The 22,129-nt window shown below is 39.7% G+C and overlaps 3 protein-coding genes and 1 long non-coding RNA gene across 6 annotated transcripts; 1 reads left to right on the forward strand and 3 right to left on the reverse strand.

Annotated features, from left to right (window-relative positions):
• Window positions 1–522: 522 nt before the first annotated feature.
• LOC140780580 (ABC transporter G family member 22-like) lies at window positions 523–6,020 on the reverse strand. 3 transcript variants are annotated; one of them, XM_073126219.1, is made up of 11 exons: window positions 5,843–6,020; window positions 4,543–4,944; window positions 4,295–4,365; window positions 3,742–3,977; window positions 3,274–3,429; window positions 2,868–3,051; window positions 2,454–2,762; window positions 1,935–2,222; window positions 1,512–1,796; window positions 1,292–1,399; window positions 523–1,143 (listed from the first exon to the last, which is right to left on the reverse strand). In XM_073126219.1, exons 2-11 carry the CDS (start codon window positions 4,940–4,942, stop codon window positions 922–924), a joined length of 2,259 nt encoding a protein of 752 aa, XP_072982320.1. In that variant the 5' UTR covers window positions 4,943–4,944; window positions 5,843–6,020; the 3' UTR covers window positions 523–921. The 3 variants fall into 3 exon arrangements, with proteins under 3 accessions (XP_072982320.1, XP_072982319.1, XP_072982321.1); XM_073126218.1 differs by lacking the exon at window positions 5,843–6,020 and adding an exon at window positions 5,260–5,378; XM_073126220.1 differs by lacking the exon at window positions 5,843–6,020 and adding an exon at window positions 5,150–5,192.
• Window positions 6,021–8,873: 2,853 nt separating this feature from the next.
• LOC140786548 (uncharacterized) lies at window positions 8,874–14,445 on the forward strand. Its single transcript, XR_012108652.1, has 2 exons — window positions 8,874–10,388; window positions 14,016–14,445. It is a non-coding gene; the product is annotated as an uncharacterized lncRNA (long non-coding RNA).
• A 208-nt stretch (window positions 14,446–14,653) lies between these two features.
• LOC140786531 (arginine-specific demethylase JMJ22) lies at window positions 14,654–17,553 on the reverse strand. The gene is made up of 2 exons (XM_073135028.1): window positions 16,058–17,553; window positions 14,654–15,037 (listed from the first exon to the last, which is right to left on the reverse strand). The coding sequence occupies exons 1-2, from the start codon at window positions 17,425–17,427 to the stop codon at window positions 14,788–14,790; spliced, it is 1,620 nt and encodes a 539-aa protein (XP_072991129.1). The 5' UTR covers window positions 17,428–17,553; the 3' UTR covers window positions 14,654–14,787.
• Window positions 17,554–17,880: 327 nt separating this feature from the next.
• Window positions 17,881–21,707, reverse strand: LOC140786541 (myosin-binding protein 7). Its single transcript, XM_073135040.1, has 3 exons — window positions 19,832–21,707; window positions 18,335–18,381; window positions 17,881–18,239 (listed from the first exon to the last, which is right to left on the reverse strand). Exons 1-3 carry the CDS (start codon window positions 21,179–21,181, stop codon window positions 18,143–18,145), a joined length of 1,494 nt encoding a protein of 497 aa, XP_072991141.1. The 5' UTR covers window positions 21,182–21,707; the 3' UTR covers window positions 17,881–18,142.
• Between the last annotated feature and the right edge of the window lie 422 nt (window positions 21,708–22,129).

Below are 22,129 nucleotides of genomic sequence, written 5' to 3' on the forward strand. Positions count from 1 at the left end.
GATTCCAAAGAGTCACAAAAAATCTGATCAAAATTAATTAAATTAAATAAATTTATAAATTACAGAATATAAAATTCTGAATAGTCGAGTCTAGTGTTGGACATTATCTCCTTAAGATCAATTCGCCCTCCATTGATTGCTTCTGGAACAGTGAACGTCGGTCTTTCAACTAACTGACTGATTAACTATTCATCGTAAAAAATTAAAATTGGATTTGATCCGTGCGTGTGAACCGAGCCGGGCGGCGCGCGCGTGTGAGTTAAGTTACATAGTAACTTTTATTCACAAAATATGTATCTTTTTTTGGGTTTGAAGTTTATTAGTTTTATGCCATATTAATATTTCTCAACTATTCAATATGGTATTAAACTCACTTTTCTTTATTTTTCATTATCATGATGCTATTTAAAGTAAATTTTTATTCACTTCTCTTCATAGATTTGACTAAGTAAATATATGATAATAAAGTACTCTTTAAGGTAAATTAATTTTATTATTAAATTATTATTAATAATGTATAGGTTCAATTTAAAATTTAGCTTAAAGTTAATAAAAAATTCATATCAAATACATAAAATTACAACAGTTATGCCGTAGGGCAAGACATTAAATCCTCTCTATCAAGTCGAAGATACCACCCTACACTACAAAAATATTAAAACAACAGTTTTTGCCTCCTTGCTAGAAAAAGTGTGCGCACGAACTCTAGTCCGTGGGTGCATGTATGTCTAATTAAATTATGACATTAATGACAACTTGTGGAAGGAGAGTTGGATAGATGGTCTTTTCCTTTCTTTTCTTTTTTCTTTTTCTTTCAAGTTAATTATTATATAGCTTTGTAAGTATCCAACGTATCCATCCCTTCCTTTGGAGTAGAGAGAGCTGAGTGGCTTAGTGAGATAAAATCGGTCAGATGAATGGTCAAGCGCCCGTCCGATGCTTCACCCTTCTCAAGGAAATGTATGCTAATAGGCGGTAACCGAAAACCATAGCAATCAAGGCGACGACTTCCCTAACGCCATTATCAAGATGAGTGACACCTAAAGCCGGTGGTGCATGACCATACTGCACCTTCAATAGGAGTCTGTAGGTGTGGTAATTGAAGGATAGGTAGCGGATCCACGATATGAAACAAGGAACACTCTGCAATTTAATGAGTAGAGAATATATAAATTAATTCTCCATATATATATATAATGTTTGATTATGATGATATATCACAAATAGATGAGATAGATACAGGGGTACGTACGCGTACGTACGTTGCCACTGAAGCTACCTTATTACGTACCTTGACAAAGAAGCCGCCTGTGAGCATGAAGGTCATTATTGTGACAGAAGCTAGAGTTGTTGCTTTCTTGACGTCCATCAGAGTAGCCCCAATTGCTAATCCTAGTCCCTGATGATCACACGCATACATATATGTCATATACTGTCACTGTACAATGACCAATTAACATGTGCATAACTGCTGCTGCATGCCTCAAAGACAAATTGAGATGCATGTGTACCTGAGCAGCGATGATGCTGAGGAAGACAGTAAGCATGCTGAGGAAGAAGGATTCGCTTCTCTGCCTTAATCCTGCCATGAAGTAAACGATGAGCAGAAATATAATGGGTAGGAAGAGGTCTAGTGGCAAATCGCTGGTTGTCCTGGCCATGAAGTATGCACTCAGTTTGTACATGTCGACTGCTCGTTCCTTGTTCAACATGGCTCTTTCTTGAGGAAACGTGAAGATTGCTGTGAATACAGGGAAGAATCCCCAGAAGACAGAAATGAAGAACAGCAACCCTGCCTGCAGAAGATAAACCATATCATGCATGCAGCTAATGACTTTCCCATCTGATCTTAATTACTTGCAGTACACTTGGAATGGAAAAATATTTGCATGTGCCCGAGGAGAAGAGATAGACTAAATGTTTGTTAATTGTACCTGATCTTGCAGACCCTTTTGGGTGCTAGTACCAGAATGCCACCAGAGTAAGCCAAGGATTACTGCTGTTGCGATGACTTGGATGATTCTCATCCAGCTCAAGTAATCATGCCGCCTTTCCTTGAGTCCTCTACAGAAGAGAATGGAGTACTGCTGCCACCAGCTTGCTCCCCATTCTCTCTTTGGCGATGACACCGTTGCCTTGAGGTCTTCACTGATAGGCAGGGGCACAACAAGTTTTCTCTTCTCTTTGTCCGCAACTCGAGTCTCATAGGCCTCCACCAGGTACTGTTTATTAATTTTCATCAAGCATCAGTGTTTTTTCTGAAATATTTTCCAATATTATTAACTTAGTTAATAGTATGTGTATATATAAAATCCCTTTATTCAAGAACTTTGCTGAAATGATCAGCACCTGCAATTCGGAGATCACTAAACTAACGATAGTGCATTCATATATATATATATATATACACTTCATAATTAATTAGGCTTAAACAGAGAAGTGTAGTTACCTACCTCATGCACATCTTTTGGAGATGGCTTTTCATTTCGCGTGTCACTTGCTAAATTCTCTGTCTGCACTCTGTCTTCCAACTCTGAGGGTACGGAAACCTCATTAATGTTGCCATTCGCAAGATCTAGCAGAAACTCTGCTGGATTCATGGCAATCAGTGGAGAACATCCAATGGATTGAAAATAAACCATGGCTTCTGATGCCTTCCCGAAGTATAACAAACTTCCTTTACCAAGAAGGATCAATTTATCAAACTTATGAAAGAGTCTGCTAGAAGGCTGATGAATTGTAGTTACCACTGTCTTCCCAGCCTGACATAAGGTCAAAAATTCAAATAAACTAGCTGAATCAAAACACTACGTAGAGAAGACTAGGACTGCGTGTTCTTAGGTTATGGTTATGCTGCCTTAGCTTACCTCAGCTATCTCATGCAACACTTGAACTATTCTTATTGCGGTAGTTGAGTCCAAACCAGAAGTGGGCTCATCAAGAAATAACAAAGAAGGGTTGATTATAATCTCATTCCCAATGCACACTCTTTTCCTCTCGCCACCTGAAACTCCTCGCACGAAAGATCCTCCTATCATCGTGTCTTGGCACCTTTGCAAGGACATATAAACCAATAATTTGTTAAGACCTAAAAGCATCGATCATTTATTTCAATAAAAAAAAACTGATGGCAGAGGGATATATAGCTATCTCCTAACATTCAAAGCCCACCTTTTCGAAACATGTTTCCTCGATCTTCTATATATAACTGATGATTTCTAAGAAAAAATATTCAAAAAAACTGCCAACCAAGGATGTGAATATCATTTATACCTCTCAAGCCCTAGTTCATAGATGACATCCATGGCCTTTTCTTCCTTCTGCTTCTTTGTCATTGTCTTGGGAAGTCGAAGAAGAGCTGCATAAGTTAATGTCTCTCTCACAGTAAGATGTGCAAACAGAACATCATCCTGGGTGACGAACCCTATCCTGCCAAGCATATGATGACATACTCTTTAACATATATAGATTGCTTTGACTTATAAGTAATAATGTTTCCATTAGCAATGCCCAAGTAGAATGGTTTGCATCTCCATTACACTGTTCAAAGTATCAAAATAACCCACAAAAGAGAGCAATCATAGACTACTACTAAAGCAAATTTCAGTGTCAGATACTGTTCTTCTTATCCCTACTTACTTGGATATATAGAAACAAGTGGTTATGTCCTCTAAATAACTTCCTTGAAAAGTAAAGCCAAAAAATGGGCATATTTAATAATTTTTTCGATTTGGCAATTACCTGCGCTTTAGAGACTTGTTATATGGCTCATCGTTGTAAGTGACAGAACCTTCAACCGTGTTGCCACTTATTCTTCCGCCAAGGATGCTGAGAAGAGTTGTTTTACCACTTCCAGAAGGTCCCATTAAAGCCACCACCTCACCAGGACTAGCCGAACCTGAGATTCCAGTAAGTATATCTTTTTCAGTGGTAGTGGATACGCCTTTCAGGATGACTTTGAACTTAACCTCTGTAAACTGCAAGATCCATGACAGAACAATATTAATTATTCTTCCATCAGCTGTTTGTTAGCAAGATATCGTGTTTTGTCTTGCCAAACTTTTCTGAGAAGAAGATCAATTGCAAGTCTTTAGACTAGTGTTGAAAAGACAGTAACATCTACTACGGTACTAGTCATCAGTCCATGGTCTGACCATCATCAGGCTAGTAGTAGAACGAAAATATTTATCATCTGGAATAGCTCTTTCATGTCAATTTATTTGACAAATGAAACGATAAAAGGTTAATCCATTGCTGGAAATTAAAGATAGTACCTCTAACGCTTGATGATTACCTTGAGATAAATTGGCAAGGTTGGTTCTGTGATTAGCCTTTTCCGTGTGATGCCAGATTCAGGATCTATTGCTGCATGCATGACATGTAGTTAGTTGTCCCATATCATTAGAATCAAACAGAAAAGTATGTAAAAAAAATAGGTGATTAGCTGTTTGACTTTTTTTTTAAAACTTTTAACTAGTGTTTTACATTGTTCTCTGATTAATTGTCTTATGTAATTAATCTTGAGGGGGATCATGGGCTTACGACTTTCACCGTCGCTGAATGCATCCTGAGCAATAATATCTTCAGGAGGAGCGGTGAAGCCAGTGAAAGAGAAGGAGAATCCTAAGCTGGCACTGGAGGCTCGGCTGAGGGCTGCGCCGCTGCTGACTTCCTCCAAGTCAAGCTTCAGCTGTGCACTCCTCGACTTCCTTATATGTTGGTGGCTCCCTTTCTTCCCGGGAGAGCTCCCCAATTTCTTCCCAAAGCTCGACTTGCGAGATAAGGAGGACTGTGTTCCATTGTTCATCTCCATGCTCACTACAGTCTCAGCAGATGCTGTGCGGCTAAGGGACTGCGTCGCTGCTGAACCCACCGTTTCCAGTTGCTCCGACTTTGTCCTGCTCATTCCACTGCCTCCTCCTCCTGCTGCTGTTGAATCCATACCTATATCAATCAAAATTGCCAAATCAAAACATTAATGTGTTAGCAGTACTCCAAGGCGAAGGAAATTAATTTCCAGCTCTGCTACTAATTGCTTAAAATTAAGAAGATAAGCACTAGAATGGTTCATAGCTAGACCCTCTCTAATTTCTCTCTGATACTTTTTTTTTCTTCTTCTTTTATATTTCAAAGCAAGTAGACGACCCACCCTTCCCTTTAGACTTGAGAATCACTAGAGGCTTCTAACCAACTTTGGTAGAATACTGAATATAAGAAAAGAGAAAGAAACTATGCATCGATCTAACCACCAGCACGTACCCCACATACAGTCAATGATTGCCGATGCTTTCTTGCACTAAGAGAGAGAGAGAGAGAGATCTACCCGCGGTGATGCATCTGTTGTAACTGAGTTGCGGGTAATTCAATTTCTAGTCCTATCCAATTTCATGAATTAGACTTCCAAAATGCCTAGATTCGATATCTCAATATAGTTATCACTGAAACTTTTTTTCAAGATTTTTCCTCTGTGGTATCGATTTACAAAAGATAGACTCAAATCATTTTTCTTTTGTAAACTTTTCTTTACTTTCACAATGAGAACAAGTTGTGAATAATTAATGAAGGTGCAACAAACAAACTATTGACTAATTTTATTTCTGAATGAGCCGACGATAATAGGCAGTATACGAAAATAGAAATTAATTAAAAGCCAAAAAAAAACAGAAAGAGGACGACCAAGTCGTCAACTTAGTCTCTTTAATTTCTGTGTTGCTATACATGGTGCGTGGCAACAACTAATTATAAAGGGGAAAAAAAGAAGTCAAATGAGGTAGTTAAAATATATAAGGCAATACGATTTTAAATATTATAATTAAGAAGAGGTTGTTAGATTAGTACGCACCTTAGCATATGGGGGGAGACGGAGAAGAAAATAATTAGGACTAGTGATCACCGGCTGAAGAAGAAGAAGAAGAAGAAGAAGAAGAAGAAGAAGAGAAATGAATGAAAGGTGATGGATGGAGAAATGAAAGGCCACCTCAGTGCCACCAATTAATGTGGTTGCTCCTTCCCTCCCTCCCTCCTCGGTCCCTCCCTCCCGTTATAAAGATGCCACCTCCTACACAATTTAGCTTCACGACGTCGTGTGCTCGAGGTAACTCCAGTGTCATGTTTACACAAATGCCCCTAGTATAATTCCAAGTTCCCGCCTGCCCCCCACCCCCCCTCGCTTTTTGTCACACGTGAGACTATCTGTATGTGTGTTAACCTCTTCTGCTCTCGTATGGTACCTCTGATGTTTACTTTTTTTTATTTAAAAAATACCACTGATATTAACTCAGCTTTTTATAATTGTATCAGTTAATTAATACTATATATATATATATATATATATATGGATGGTACGTGCATATGTGCCTTAAATATTGATTAGTACCAACATGGATATACAATAGCTAGTTAATTGAAAAGTAAAAGAGTCCGATAAATATAGAACTAATTAAAGAAGGGGAAGCACATGCTGAAAGGATATAGTAACAGAATGGTTCCTCTCGGTCCACACTTTTGTCGATAATATGCAATAATTAGGGTAGCTTAGAGTGATGGCTTCGTGATTGATCTCTGTCTGATGTAGACACAACTAATGGGTTACTCAACGACCAGGAATTCTATTAAGCTGGCCACGATTAAAACAAGACAAAATAATAATAATAATAATAATAATAATAATAATAATAATAATAATAATAATAAGATCACAAATAAACACGATACCGGAACTTAATCAAGCAGAGGTGGCTATCATGACAGACGAAATTTGCCATCAAAGAAACTAAGCCCAGTTGATGCTAGTTTAATTTCAGATGTTACAATCTCTCATGACATGAAATATATGTTATCAGCATTAATTCGTCTGAGGTATAGTTGTGTTTACACATGTAGATTATGAAGCACGCACCATGGACATCGATCTAGTAGTCTAGTTAGGCTTCAATTGGCCAAAAGTAAAGTGTGTACTGACGTATATCTATAGTACTATTTTCTTAGTGGCTCTTTGGATGGCCGACAGCAGTCCTTGCTCTCCATTCACACTTACTTAGCTAATTGAAAAATAGAATAAGGGGGGTGGGTGGATTGGCCCACGCCCATCCCCACCCAAAACACAAATCTCTTCACCTGAACATGGGACATTAATCTAATTAACCAACCTTATCCGTACTTGCAAAAGAGACTCTTCAACAGAGCAAAGTGCTCTTCTGAGGATTCGTTTTTAATTTTAAAAAAAAAACCTTTATAGCTATGCTCACAAACATTGGAAATGACTTCTCATACTCATCATACACATTGGTGTCACATAACACTTGAAATAATAAATAAACTCGTACCTTTTCTTGTCCTTTCTTTCAGCAATTAATTGCTTTTAATTTCTGTCCACCACCTATTTCTGCTGTAACATATGAAGTATATAATTACTTGTACGTGTAAGTGCATGTTGCATGATATACATACATATATATACTCAGAACTTTATTTCTGCTGTAACATATGAAGTATCTCTTGGAATTAACGAAGCCTCATAGTATATTACGCCATATATTACGTCAGTGTGACGCTTTGTTACACCTTAGGTACGTAGAATCTTCAGACCACCATAACATGGTTCAAATGGTGGGACTCAAATTGCGAGTCCGTCATTTAATTCGGGTCCACCAATCAAGATAAAGACAGGTAAACTTATCCCACTATTGAATTTCTAGCGGACACGCGGTTGATTTCCTCAGCGAGTGGAAGGTAGCTGTTTGAGCTTCACTGTCTGATGTAAGAATACAAACTACAACTTTTCAAATACCTGGAAAAGCAAAAAGTAGAGCCCTCTGTTAATCTTCACAAAACCATGCAAATTTTCTGGCAGTAGCATATATATATTTCAAAGGCTGAGGATGATGTGTTGCACAATGAGATCTTTAGTTAGATTTGATATCAACCTTCTGACAAGGGAACAAGATGGAGACAAGGAGCGTATTAGCTTGGATCTGCAGCACTGACACTGCTCCATCCAAGTTAAGCTCACGCAGTGCAAATAATCCTCCTGCAGCATAATCTATTTGCAGCCTTAAATGTCATTTAATTATTCAATTCACCATTTCCCCAGAACTAGGAACGACGCTCATCGCTTCTCAAAAGAAGGAAAAAGTTGTTGAAAAAGAGCTCTCAGGTAGCAGATTGCCAGTTAATCTGATGACGACAACCTTGATTGTCATAATCCTTGTATCTGTCTGGACTTTCATGGCTTGAAGACGGTTTGGAGGTCTACAGAATTCTAAAGGGCTATTCGCTGATATGGAGGCATGGAGCCCAATAATGGACTACATACAGGTGTACATTTCCACTGGTGCACATTAATAATACTCGGAAAAGGAAGTAGCTAAATATGCTGACAAACATTTGCAGCAATCAAAATTTAATGGTCCATCAGCAGCAACCATCTGAACAGTTAGCGAACTCTTTTGTATACCTCATAGATTGGAAAGAACGATTTCTATTTTATTTTATTTTTAAAGAAAAAAGGAAGATTGAGTTCACAAAGTCTGTTGCACAATGCACATTGAAGAAGATTTATTAAGAAAATATTTAAGAAGGAACTCAGAAGTCGTAAACATAGTACTAGAAGCAATTTATCCTTTACTGACCTGATATTGTGTGAGCAGAAAGATTTAATCATGCCAACAAATGTGGCAAGTCCTGGACAACTGTCCCTATATTGTCCAATCCTGATCATCATGTTTACATTAATCAACCTAGGCAGGCCCTTCGGAGGATACAAGGAAATTGTGCACCAAGAGGAGAAGAAGATATTGTGGTTCGAAAATCTGTAAATTGAAGCTATTGAACATGTCATTCAGGGTAAGATGGTGATGTATTTGGATATTGTATAAAATAAGCATAAACAATACATGCAATCACAAGCATCGTATGTACATATCACAATTCTTAGTTGTACAAATTACTGTGTATACGAGCACGACTTCTTATCGGTTCAAACAAAATGGTTCATAACAAGTGGAGGAATTTTGCATGCATCAGATGCATGTGTAACAGGATATCGGAATGACAATCAACTTTGTAAAGCAATGAAAAAAGTGGAAAAGAAAATGGGCTCTGCCACTCTGTCGGCTCGGATTCTACCAGAGTCCGATCATCCGAATCCATGGGTGGAGTCAAGACGCGCATCCGAGAAATCGGTGAGTGAAATTTTCTTTTAAAAAGGACCAGTTACTCTCACACGGGGCAGTAGAGGATATAAGAGTATCTCTGGTTTTTGAGAAGAGTGAGAGTAGCAAATTGTTGTACAAAGAGGTATTGTTAGGGTTTGGTCAATCGGAAGAAAAACTGAGAAAGGAGAAGAGACCGAGGTTTCACCACCATCTTGGAAGATCGAGGGTCCGGAAGGTGTTTTAGGTGCAATGGTCGCGATCACTGGGCGGTGAACTGTCGGAATAGCATCCTGCGCTATAAGTACGAAAAATTTGGGAACGGGCTAGAGGCTACAGAATGGGGCAAGAAATCCAAAATTTCATGGGTGATGGTAAATGTTGCGGGCATCGGAGGAGATGCGCAAAAATGAATTCAATCCGAGATTCTGTATGGTGGTTACCTTGACTCAAGAATGGATATCTACAAACAACTTGGATCTGGTAATGGATGCCATGTGGTCTCTCAGGCCCACGACTGGCGATCTCGTACAATTTCACAAAAGGAATATCTGGTGGACTTCTCTTCTGTGCAGAGGATGGAGGAGGTTTTGAGGTTGCGAGAAATTGATATTGGGATAGTGATAATGAGGTTCTCAACATGGCGAAAGAATTCCAAGATGGTGGAAGAAGGAACCAGTATGGGTTAGAATCTCAAGTATTCCTTTACAATGTTGGGATTACATTCATTTTAAGGTTATGGTGGATGAACAAACTAGTAAGAAGATAAACTTGAAGTATGCTCAGTTAAGAGTCCTTGTTAAGGATATTGCTAATATTCCAGTTACAATAATGATGATCATTGAAGGCATGATTTTTCACTTTCCTGTGAATTAGAGTGTTCGGATAAAAAAAACTGAACCAGAGAAAGTGTACCAGTGGATGAGGAAAAAAAACAAATCTATATATAGTCCTGAAGGAAGAGAATTATATTGAAGAGGAGATGCTGGAACAAAAGTGGCTCAATGAGAAAAATCAGGAGTGGCATCATAGGAAAATGCTTTGGAGGCAGAGCCACTACAAGCACAAGGTCCAGAAATTAAAAAATACATGAGGGAAAAACAGAGTTCATCACCAAAAATTCCTACAAGGAGAAGCATTAGGAAATAGGGGTTCAGGAGCAAAAGATACATGATAGAATTGCTGAAGTTGGGAGAACAAAAACTTTGGAACAAGCAAAAAGGAGAACTAACCCTGGTAATGATCCTTTATAAAGTGTCTAAGTTTCTCATAATTTTCTGAAAATAATCCATTTATGCAATTTCTAAGCAAAATTTCTACAAATACATGTGGAGTATTTTTGGGAAGCTCCTTGACAGAGCAAGAGGAAAATTTGAAAATTTTGAAAACCCTCAAGAGGGATAGAGTAGAAAAATATATTGAGTCTTTTTTGCAGAAGAAAGCAAAGGTGATACCCTGAACATTAGAGGTTTGGGGGGCCGTGAAAAAAAGAGAAGAATCAAGGAGATAATTAGCCGAGAGCATCTAGAATTTTTTTTTGTTTGCAGGAAAGAAAGGAGGTCATGAGTGATTGTATGCTTAAAAGTCTGAGAGGGGGTGGAATAACCTTTTGAGATTATCTACCTGCCTTTGGGCTTTCTGGAGGAATGCTGATGGGTATAAATGAAAACATCCTGGAGGTGCTGGACTGTGTACAACATAGGTATTCAATGGTTATGCATGTCAGAAGAAAGACAAAGATGAGGATTAGGTGTTGATAATTGTGTATGGACCTCAAACTTAAGCAGAAAAAAAGATTTTGTGAGAGGGAATGATTCATCTAAAGAATTGGAAAGGGGAAAGGAGGAATATTAGTATTGACTTTAATGCAACTAGATATACAGAAGACGAAAAAACCTCTGGCAGTAGAGAAATGAAAATATTTAATTGGGTGATAGGGCAAAAAATTTACTTGGCCTAATATGAGGAAGCAGCATGTGTTAGCTCCTAGATAGAGTCATTGTAACAAATGACTAGGACCAGATGTTCTCTAAATCAGCTGTTATAGCACTGCCTGGAATTTGCTCTAATCATATTCCTCTATTGGTGGATACAAGTAAGATTGAATAAAAAAAAATAATATCTTCAGATTAAAGCACTACTGGATCTGTAAAGAGGAGTTTGAAGATCTAGTGAAAAAGTGGTGGCTCTCTCCTAAGGGAGGGAGTTCAGCTTTGGATATTGGTCTTCAAAAATAAAAAAAAGTGCATCAAGGTTTGAGAGGTTAGAGCAAGAATATAAAAAACCAAGATTTAGGACAAAAAAAGGTGGTTTGAGAGCTTGGATACTCTAGATTTAATTGAAAAAACAAAGGCTTTATCTAAAGTGGAAGCAGCTGATAGAACTGATTTGATTTTGAAGTTAAATCAGTTGTATAAAGAAGAAGAGTTGCTGTGGCAACAAAGGTCTAGACAAAGATGGTTACTAGAATGAGATATGAATATTTTTTACTTTCATCAGATTGCAAATGGAAGGAGAAAAAATAACATATGTTCTATAATCATTGATGATGAACAGGCGAGAGAGGTCAAAATAATCAAGGATCATATTACTGAGTATTATTAGAAATTATTTTGTGGGGGCGGGGGGTAGATGACGAAGCAAGTTTGGGAACTATACAAACAAGGAGAGAATGACAGGATAAATCTAGGAAAGCCTCACAGGGCCTGAGGTCTTGCAAGCTGTGAGCGAAATTTCTGATAATAAGGCTCAGAGGCCTTATGACTTTACCATGAAGTTCTATCATAAATTATGGGAGTTGATCAAAGATTATTTGATTAGAATATTCAGGGGCCTGTATGATGATCATGGTGGTCGGCATAGATTGAACTATGCTACGTTAGTATTAATTCTAAAGAATAGTGGAACTGAAAAGATAGAAGAGTATATACCTATCAGCCTATTAAATTATAATTATAAGATTGTTATAAAAGTTTTAACTTTTAGGCTATGTAAGGTGATAGGGGATTTGATTGAAGAATACCATAGTGTTTTTATCAAACAGAAATACATTTTGGACAGTATGATTTGTGCGCATGAGATTATCTTTGGGATTAAAAAGTCTAAAGAAGAGGGGTTACTACTAAAGCTGAATTTTGAAAAGGTCTATAATAAAGTTAAAGTGTGATTTTCTTTTAGATGTGCTGAAGTGGAGAGGATTTCCTAAAAAATAGATAAATTGGGTGATGCAGGCAGTCACAACTAGGTACTCATTTGTCCTTCTTAATGGGGAGTTGGCAAGTACTTTAGATGTCGGACGGACTTGAGACAAGGAGATCCACTGTATCCTTATTTATTCATGTTGATTGTTGATAGGCTTCGCATGATGATTGATCAGGCTAAGATAGTTGGTTTATTGACATGTTTGGACAATGATGTCAAGTCCAAGGGAGTTATAATTTACAATATATTGATGATACACTGATCTTTTTAAAGGCTGATGAGCATGAAGTGGGAGTGCTAAAATTAATAATTTACTGTTTTAAAGCAGTGTCAAGCTTAAGATCAATTTCAATAAATATTTGTTTGTTTATTTGGGGAAGAGATAAGGTATGGAGAAGTTTGCGAACTTATTAAACTGTAAAGTTGAGAAGTTACCAACAAAGTATCTTAGGCGTCCACTCTTATGATAGTAAGCTGAGAATGTGTGATTGGCTTTCAGTCATTGATAAAATAGATAAATGGTTTGCGGGTTGGGAAGAAAATTTATTCAATTTAGGGGGAAGAATAGTGCTTATAAATTCAGTACTGAGTACTAAAGTGGGTTAAGTCGAAAATTGACAAATTGAGAAGAAACTTCTTGTGGAGAGGCAATGAGGAGACTAGAAAAGGATATGCTTTAGTAAATTGGAAAAAAGTTTGTAAGAGCAAAAACCTGGGAGGGATGGGGATTCTTGAATTTATAGACATGAATAGAGCTCTACTGGCTAAGTGGTGGTAGAGGTTGCTCCAATCTAAGAATAATTTGTGGGCTGATGTTGTAATGCAAAAGTACTATAGGCTGAGTTTTTTTTTCCAGATTACCAGCTCTAATAGAATTTCACCTTTTGTAAAGGTGTGTTGCACACCAATAAAATCTTTTAAAGCAAGTTCTGCTTTGGAGGCTCATATGGGTGAAAAACTAAGGTTTTGGCAAAATATTTGGTGCAGTGATTCTACTATGGCAACTAACTTTCAAGTCTTTTTGCTATTGCTTGGGATGATAAGGTAACTGTTAGAGACGTGTGGAACCTTAAGTACCTAAAAAACCTAACTGAGCTACAGCAAAATAAAGAAAGGGTGGAGTCTAGTGGTATAACTATTTCAGGAATGAAAGATAGAATAAAGTAAGGTTTGCAAGCAATGGAGTATATACAGTTAAATCTTTTTATAGATTCCTAAATCATGGTGGAATCATTTCTCATTCTCTTCCAAAAATTTGGAAGTTAAAGGTGCTGTTGAAAGTGCAGGTTTTCTTGTGATTGATGTGTCAGAACAGAATTTTAACAAAAGACAATTTTAAAAGGCAACGGTGGAGTGAAAATACTACTTGTGTTTTTTGTTTTAAGGAGGAATCAATAGATCACCTTTTTGTGAGATGCAAATTTGTTCAGCAAATTGCTAAAAGGGTTATATCTGCAATGGGTATGGGCACTGGACCTAAGCATGCCAGGGATTGGTTTTGTTCTATGAGGTCCAGAAAGAAGATAAATAAATGGCTTGTTATTTGTGTTGCGGCTTTGATTGGAATGTGTGGGGAAAGAAATAGCCAAATTTTGACTGATAAATCTAGAATCCGGAAAGATATTCAGCACAAAGTAACATCGTTGTTCCTTTGTTGGGCAGGGATGTAGGGAGAGGAAGTGACAAAGAAAGCGAGGAAAATGGTTCAACATATGGATTTGGAGATTCTGGACTAATTTGAAAGTGCTAGTTACTGTTGCTACTTGTTTAGATCTTCTTTTGGACTGTTTCCTGTTTACATTGCATGTAGGTGTATTTTGATACTGTGTGGTGGATGTTGTTGGATAAGCATTGGTGGGTTTTGTTTTGTGTTTCTTGGTGATACCCCTAGTTTGGTTGCTATTTTGTTGTTTACAGTTGTGATATAATGTTAGGGGGATATGCGGATGCTGCTAAGCACGGTGAAGTGTGTCTTCATATGTTCTAGTTGTAGTTTGGATGACTGTTTTAATGTTTCAATGAAACAGGGGATTGCCTATTGCCGAAAAATAAGAAAAAAGTGGAATATTCACAAATTTCATTGTGATGATCAGGCTCAATGGTTTCAATAAAAACTTACTGCTAATAAAGACTAATGGAACGTTGCAATTATAAAAGCTATTGGTACAAAATAGCATCTATTATCTGCTACAAAATAGTGATGGTAATTTTTAGTTTGAAGCCATCAAAATGCAACACAGTCGGCTAAACCTTTGTGTCACTATGTATCAGAACATCAAATATCTCTGAGAGATGAGAACTAACAGATGAGAAATTCTTTTCTTACTAATATGCTGGTTCATACATGAGAAGAATCACATTCCTGTGGAACTTAGTAAAAAGAAGATGTTAAAGAAGATTTCGGAAGAGTTCGACTTCCTTCACATCTCAGCTGTTAACTGTCTCCAAAAGAAAACTTGAATCCTCCAGTGTTGGCATCAGTGACAGATTCCCAGAAAGTCAGCCTTTTCTTCTGGGACATCTTCTGCCGGGCTTCAAATTCCAGCTGATTAATTGTTCTCGGAAAAGCAGCATCAATGGCACTCCTGAATTTCTCATATAGGTTGACCCTATCTTCAGTACCAGAGACAAGCTCACTTGCATTAGGTCTACCGAGGAAATCCAAAACATTCAATAAGTTGCTCCTATAAGAGAAAGCATTGAAAACTGTAATCAGCACAACAACCCAATGCTAGTTAATCAACATGGAAGAGTCACTCATACTTAAGTCGAGATATACATGTAGTGATAAATATCTCCTATACAAACTGTATCGCACAGTTCAAGGAAAATGGATGTAGTACATGCAGTCCATGAATATCTCTCATACAAACTATGTTGCACAATTAAAGTAAAATGGATGTAGTACATGCAGTCCACAAATATCTCTTATACAAATCATGTTGCACACGCAAGGAAAATGGATGTAGTACATGCAGTCCATAAATGTCTCTTATACAAATTATGTCACACAATTCAAGGAAAATAGATGCAGTACTAGTCGACTGCATGACATAGTCAGGCTCACTGATGCGCGCGCGCACACACACACACACACATATATATATATATATATCAAGATTTAAAGCAACCTTAAGATGGAATTCACCATGCTAAGATACACTAGAAAACAGTATGATTTTGAACCAACTAACCTATAATGCGAGAATGAAACAGATGCTTAAGTAAGACAGCATTCACAAAATTCTTCTTCAAAATTAGTTAACAGGATAATAATGCTGGTTCGTCTTCTTCAAGACGCAGCGATACCACATATTGCACAAGAGATTGGTTGCAAGATTAACACGACCAAGGGAAAAATGATTTAACGGTTCCGTTTAGATAAGGACAGCATTTTACCATATGTTCCCGTAGATTGCAATATATGAATAATGTAAGATGTAATCTCAATTTGAATATACAGAAAAGGTCCTGACTTTTGGAGAAGATATAAACACCGCATAAGTGCCAAAGAAAGACATAGGTGCATAGTACAGCAAAGTTGCACCTCGTTCCGTGGAACAAGGAAAATGTGGAAGTTTACTCTATCTGTTAATAATATACATCAGAATAACAGATAGAAAGTTCTATCGATCATTTTCATTTTCACTAGGCAACAACATAACTTTAGAAGTAGTCAATACAGCAAGTATAGAAAAACTCACCTGCTCACATAGTTCTGGGTAATAGCAATGGAGTCCTCGAGATTGATCACCAAATGCCACCACCCATTGGGCACAAAGACCACCTCGCCTGCCATGCACACACATTCTATAGGTCTCGTTTTCGATGTCCTACATGCTCCATAGAAGTTCATGAACCATTCCATGATGGATACAGGGCAGGCAACCTCAGCCCCATCAGGACTCGGGTGGACCCCAGGCGGAACAACCTCTGGTGGAAACATCACCCACTTCTTCGATCCCTTGATCACCGCATTCCAGGCAGATGTAGAATTTGGGTCGACATGGAAGGACGAGCCTGACCCAGCCGGCCCAATGATGATCCACCGATAGTCGGGCCTCTCGTTGCCTAGAACCGAAAAGAGATCCTCCCTGAAGTATATGGGAACTTCGTAGTCAGAATCCAGCTCGGGCACCTTCTCCGCAAACTTGGAGTCGAAGAGGTAGAGCGGCCGTTCCTCCTTAGTGGCGTCGGCGTACTGGAAGTATCGCTCGACCGTCATCTGAACAGGCCCCACGGAAAACTGGACGTCACCGCAAACCCGGAGCAGGTGCTCGCTGCTCCACTTGTGCATGGCCGGCCAGCTATCCAGGCAGCCCTCGAGCAGCACCGGCTTGTTGGGCTCCTCGAAACAAGTCACGAAGTCGTCGATCGAGATCCCACGCCTTCTCTGGATGTTGTCCCGCTGGAGCCACTCGGGCTTCATCTCCATATTGGCGCAGAGCCAGCTCTGGAAGAGGTAGTCCGAGTAGAAGTTCCTGATGTTGAGGACGAAAGGCACCGAAACCGAACGGAAAGGGTTACATAGAAGCTTAGCGGCGGAAATGTAGGTGGATCTCCAAGACTCGGTGAAAAAGAAGTCGCCTTTAAATTCGTCAAGGACGAGATTTCGCCAAAGAGGCTCGTGGCTGGAGAAGACGTACAAGGATTTGCTCACTAGGGAGAGGACACCCAAATCCCTCGCGCGGAGGAGGGCGAGGACGTCGAGGAGGAGCTCGTCGGAGAGGACACGAAGGGTGCCGAGGCCAGGGTCGCGGATATTGGAAGAGGGGTCTAGGAGGAGGAGGTTGCCGAGGGGTTGGATGAAGTGATTCCCCGAAGAGGGCGACGATTTGAGTTTAAACCCTAATTCTTCTTCTTCTTCTTCGAATTCATCGTACTCGCCTCGCTGCAGTCCATCGACGCGTGCTACAGATTGGGTTGTGGGAGATGATCCATGTTTGGATCCGGCGATTGCTCTCTTCTTCTTGTTAATGTTAATCTGCTGCTGCTGCTGCTTCTTCTTCTTCTTCTTCTTCTGCTTCCTTTTGGTGGGAATGGGAGAGATGAGACTGTGGAAAGCGCTCGGCATCTGCTATCTCGAAGGATGCCGGAGACGAGGTTTTGATTTGTATGGATTTATTTGTATCGTAGTTTATTAGGGTTGCAAGAGGGATTGCCTTAAATGGGCTGGGCCTAGAGTTCCTGAAATTGGCCCGCTATCTAAAGCAAATTTGTGGTTTATTCGGCCGATTAAGCTTAGTAAAAAATAGTACCTAGAGGAGGCGCCATGTCGAGGCCAAGAAGACACTATCCCAACTAACAATGACACTGCTGACATAGCGGAAGAAATGTAGTTTTGATACGACCGAGCTTAACAGGTTCCTTAAAACTTCATTAACGATAAAAGAAACGATCGTGGTTGCGATTTCCGCCAAGGCAAATCACGACAATTGCTTCACAACCGGAGAGTGAAGATCAATCTTCTCCGCTTATAGAAAAACAAAAATAAAAACAAAAAAGACCAAGCAATGACCCAATTCAGTTGCCTTGTACGTGGACATCTTTTATTAGATGGCAATACAAAGAATATTTTAAGAGGGGTCGCAGAGGAAAACATAAAATACAAGAACAATGATATTTCCAACTTTCAACTCCGATGCTGCAAGAGAATCCACACAAGGATGCAACAATTTCTTCCATCGGAAATGTAAAGGAACACCAACTTTAGATCCCAAATAATTGTTGAAGAGGAAGCTCTTTTGGCACCTTATGGTTGAATCATCATCATTATCATCCATCCCCTATTATGTTCTTGTGAGAAATCTCCGATGCCTTGCACAGGTAGACTTGTCTAGAATCAGCAATAAGCCAACATTGTTGCCTGATAGCCCAATAGGATACCTGTTCAAAGCAACATTTGAGATATTTCATTGAGCCCCTGAAAATTGAAATAACAACACAAAAATGCAACCGACTGGCCAAGATGCAACACTTACTTGATTCGAGATGACTTCTTTCTCCATAAAACAACTGAAGCGATCCACTGAGAAGAAAAGGCAAAAAAAAAGAGGAAGAATTAAGGCAAACATTTGATATACATACTAAGGAAATATCACTTCAGGAGAACCCAAACCATTTCCCGTAGTTTTAATTGGGCTAGCACTGTGAAAATTGGCAAGCTGATCTATGGTAGGGCTCAAAGCATGGGTCGGATTAGGTTTACAAGAGGCACACATAGATAGATATAGGCAAATAACATAACTGCTAGATGATGTACACTTGATGGAGGAAATTCTAAATGATCATAGAGAATGCTGAAACTGAGTGAAATAAGCAGTTTCTATATAGTAGTAGGGTATAATATGTTATCATGGCTGAGATACCTGGGGATACCCGGATTACTACCAGACATCTTTCACAAATAGCAATTAATATATCCTAAAGAGATTGCATATAACAAAATTAACAATCTAAATTCACAAAAGCTCAACAGTTCAAATGCTAGTAGCGAATCAATCAGAAAACCTAGCAACGATAGGAGGAAGTCATCATCTGCCTACGATAAAGTTGAGACTCCTAGATACTGACAGACAAGAAAGATCCAAACATAGTATATATCAGACTTCACACAGAGGGAAGAATTATCAATCAATGTTAACACATATCAACATTATGAGATGGAGTAATTGCCTAGTCAATTATACTGTTTTGTAATTGCACATACAAAACAAGCTTGATAATCTGAGTTTGTCTTAAGTGTAACAAAATAAGGTCAATAAGGTCAATAAGCAATAAACTAATAAAATCAAGGAATTGAGATTAGTTGTACAATTTTTTTAATGCATATCTAAGACACTCTGATCCTATACTGGTTACCATTTAACAAAAAAGTTAGTCCTTGGAATGCACAAGTCACAGAAATGAGCTTCCAGACTTCTCAAATCCTTTTACAGGCTATAGATCCATCTAGTGTAATCAACTCATTAGACCACCTACTACAACTAACATCGTAATTCAATGACGCTACCATACATATGCTACTTGAAATAGGCGATTAACTTACATTGTGATTTACCAATGAGCGTTTCCATTTGGAAATTATTCAGAAAACTTGAATTGCAATTTGTTTAAATTTGCTTTCTTACTTTCTTAGCATTCAATCAAAAGAGAGATTAAAGAGTTTCACCAAAGTTCTGTTTTAAATTCAGTTTCTCTGCAACTGAAAGTAACACTTGTTATTTGCATGTCAAACAAATACTTCCACAACTCTCTTGATGCTTAAATTTTTTTATCAAAAAGAAATCTGTGGTTGACAACAAATCAACTGTTCATATCCTCTGATATTTACTAGAGGTTAAAAGAAGCATAGCTTACAGAAAAAGAATAAAGGACATGAATTACCCATTATGCATTTTTTTTTCATCGTGAACGCACTTTCTAGCCTAGTAATCTAAACGAGATGGTGGAACAAGCGTCAGTACCAAAGAAATTACCTTCATCACAGACATTGCAGGGAATTTCTTGATAAAAGATGCCCTTTTCACAACTTTCTTTTCAGGTGCAACCTCCTTACATAGTTGCTGCGCAATCTCCTTCAGCAACACCATCTGTGCTTTATCCGTGCCCATAGAAATGATGGCCTGCCTCATGGACTCTCTATCAGCCTCAAGCACTTGCAACCTCATGTACAGCTTCTTTATCTCTTCCTCATCGACTCTGCCTGCATCACACTTGCTTCCAGACTCCCTAGGCGTGCTTGCATAGTCGTCGCACATCCCGACAGTCACCCCATGCACGGCGTCGATTGTGTACACCCTATCGCTCAGGTCATCCCTTCGGCCACCATCAGATGCACGGTCCAATGTCACCGGGGATTCATCTCCCTTATTGTATTCCATTACTGGATCTCCCCGAAACAGGAAATGACCGGAGCCAGAGCCATAGCTATCGGTGGAGAACTTCCTCAGATGCCTTGGACGGCGTGGGGACTGGCCGACAACCCCCTTCTCCACGGCGTTGCTGAAGCGGCTGCTGCTGGGTTTCCTCTCAAGCTGATAGATGCGCTGCTCCAGCTTCTGGAAGTGTTCTCGCGGGGTCTCCCCGAATGGGTACTTGTCTGCGGTGTCATCCATGGAATCCGCATCGCCCGGCGGAATGACACACCTTAACGGAGGGTAGTTGAAGGCCGGTGGGTCGAAGCTTTGGTTGACATTGCCGGCGCCTGCCTCGGGAGTCTGGGGCTCGGATGGTGGATTAGGATTGTTGGAGTCGACAATTCCGTAGCTGAGGAGGCGGTACTTGTAAGCCTGAACCTCGCAGGAGAGGGATTGGATAGCCTGCTCGCGCTTGAAGAGGAGGTCTTCGAGAGTGGCGATCTCCTGCTGGTCGTGGGCCATCTTCTCCTCCGCGAAGCGTTTGAATTGGCGGGCGTCCATCAAAGCCTCCGCCTTTTCGCGCTGGAGGCGGAGGATCATCGACATGGCTTCGCTGGCGGCGGTGGCGGCCGCATTGCGCTCCGCCTCCAGCTCGGTGTAGAGGTCCTGCATTGACTGCTGGTGGCTGCCCAGGGCCTCACGAAGGGCAGCCGCCTCGTTCTCGATCTCCACCCGAGCCACGCCTTCGACGGCTGACGTGGCCACCGACGACGCGGGCTCGATTCGCCTCTCTTCTTCCTCGTCTTCCTCATCGACGTCATCGTCATCATCGTCCACGTGCTCCTTGTGCAGCTTTCTCTTCAGGGAGCGGCGCCATGCGGAGGAAGGAGCGCCGCAACAGAGGCAGGAGCAGGAGCACGTGCGCCGCAGAGAGAGCGGGAGAGGAGGGGGTTCTTCGCCGGGATCCATGGATCGCTCGGGAGAATCCAAGAGAGAAGGAGAAGGAGAATTATCGAACAACCCTTTGCTTCCACACTTCGATCCACCTCTTGGCTCTGCCGTCTCCTCCTCCTCCTCCTCCTCTTCCTCTTCCGCAGCGATTCTCGCCCTTTGGAGATCGAGAGGGGGCGAGAGATAAGGAAGGAAAGAGGGAGGGGAGAATTGACAGCGAGGAATTATCTTTTTTGGTGATCGAGGCGGGAGGAGGGGTTCGAAATTTTCGAAACCCTAGCAGCGGAGGAGGAGGAGATGATAACAAAATACAAATAAATAAAAATAAATGGGAAAAAAAATCAAGTTTTCCTCCACCGCTGACCGCCCCCGACTCCAGCCAGTCTGTTACGAACATCTTGATTTGGTATTTAATGCAATAAACGTACAAATAGAAATTCATTAATTACAATATAGAGCTATTTATTAGTATTTTCCTCAATTTCGGAAGGGTGGATGGATAGACGGCGTAGGTTTCGAAGAGAAGAGAAGAGAAGAGAAGAGAAAAGAGGAGGGAGGGGGTGGGGTGGTGGAGGTTGCACGAGGCGCTACGGGGAAGGAGAATACGCGTCGTCGTTAATACCGAAACACCCGCGATTTGAACGTTTTAAAACCTCCCACGTCAATATGCCTGTTCATGTACGTGACGGTTGGACGGTTTGCATGTGTTTCATGATCAAAATGTCTACCCGGCAAATGGGCTTGCTTTCTTTTCTTTACTTAGGTTATAATTCTCTTTCATTTCATTTCATAATATGTATAGAAATCTATTGGATAAATAAGATTTATAGACTACTTACTAATAATTCTCATTATTCTAAAAAATTGAAAGATCAAAAGAATCTTTTTTTTTTAATTTTTTTAGATATGAACTATTAAAAATATTTCAGTAGACTCATTTCGTTAGGAGTTACATACTAAAAGAAA

This window comes from Typha latifolia, chromosome 1 (assembly GCF_019914945.1).
Source record: "Typha latifolia isolate L0001 chromosome 1, TyphaL0001v2, whole genome shotgun sequence".
In the NCBI taxonomy this organism is placed as follows: domain Eukaryota; kingdom Viridiplantae; phylum Streptophyta; class Magnoliopsida; order Poales; family Typhaceae; genus Typha; species Typha latifolia.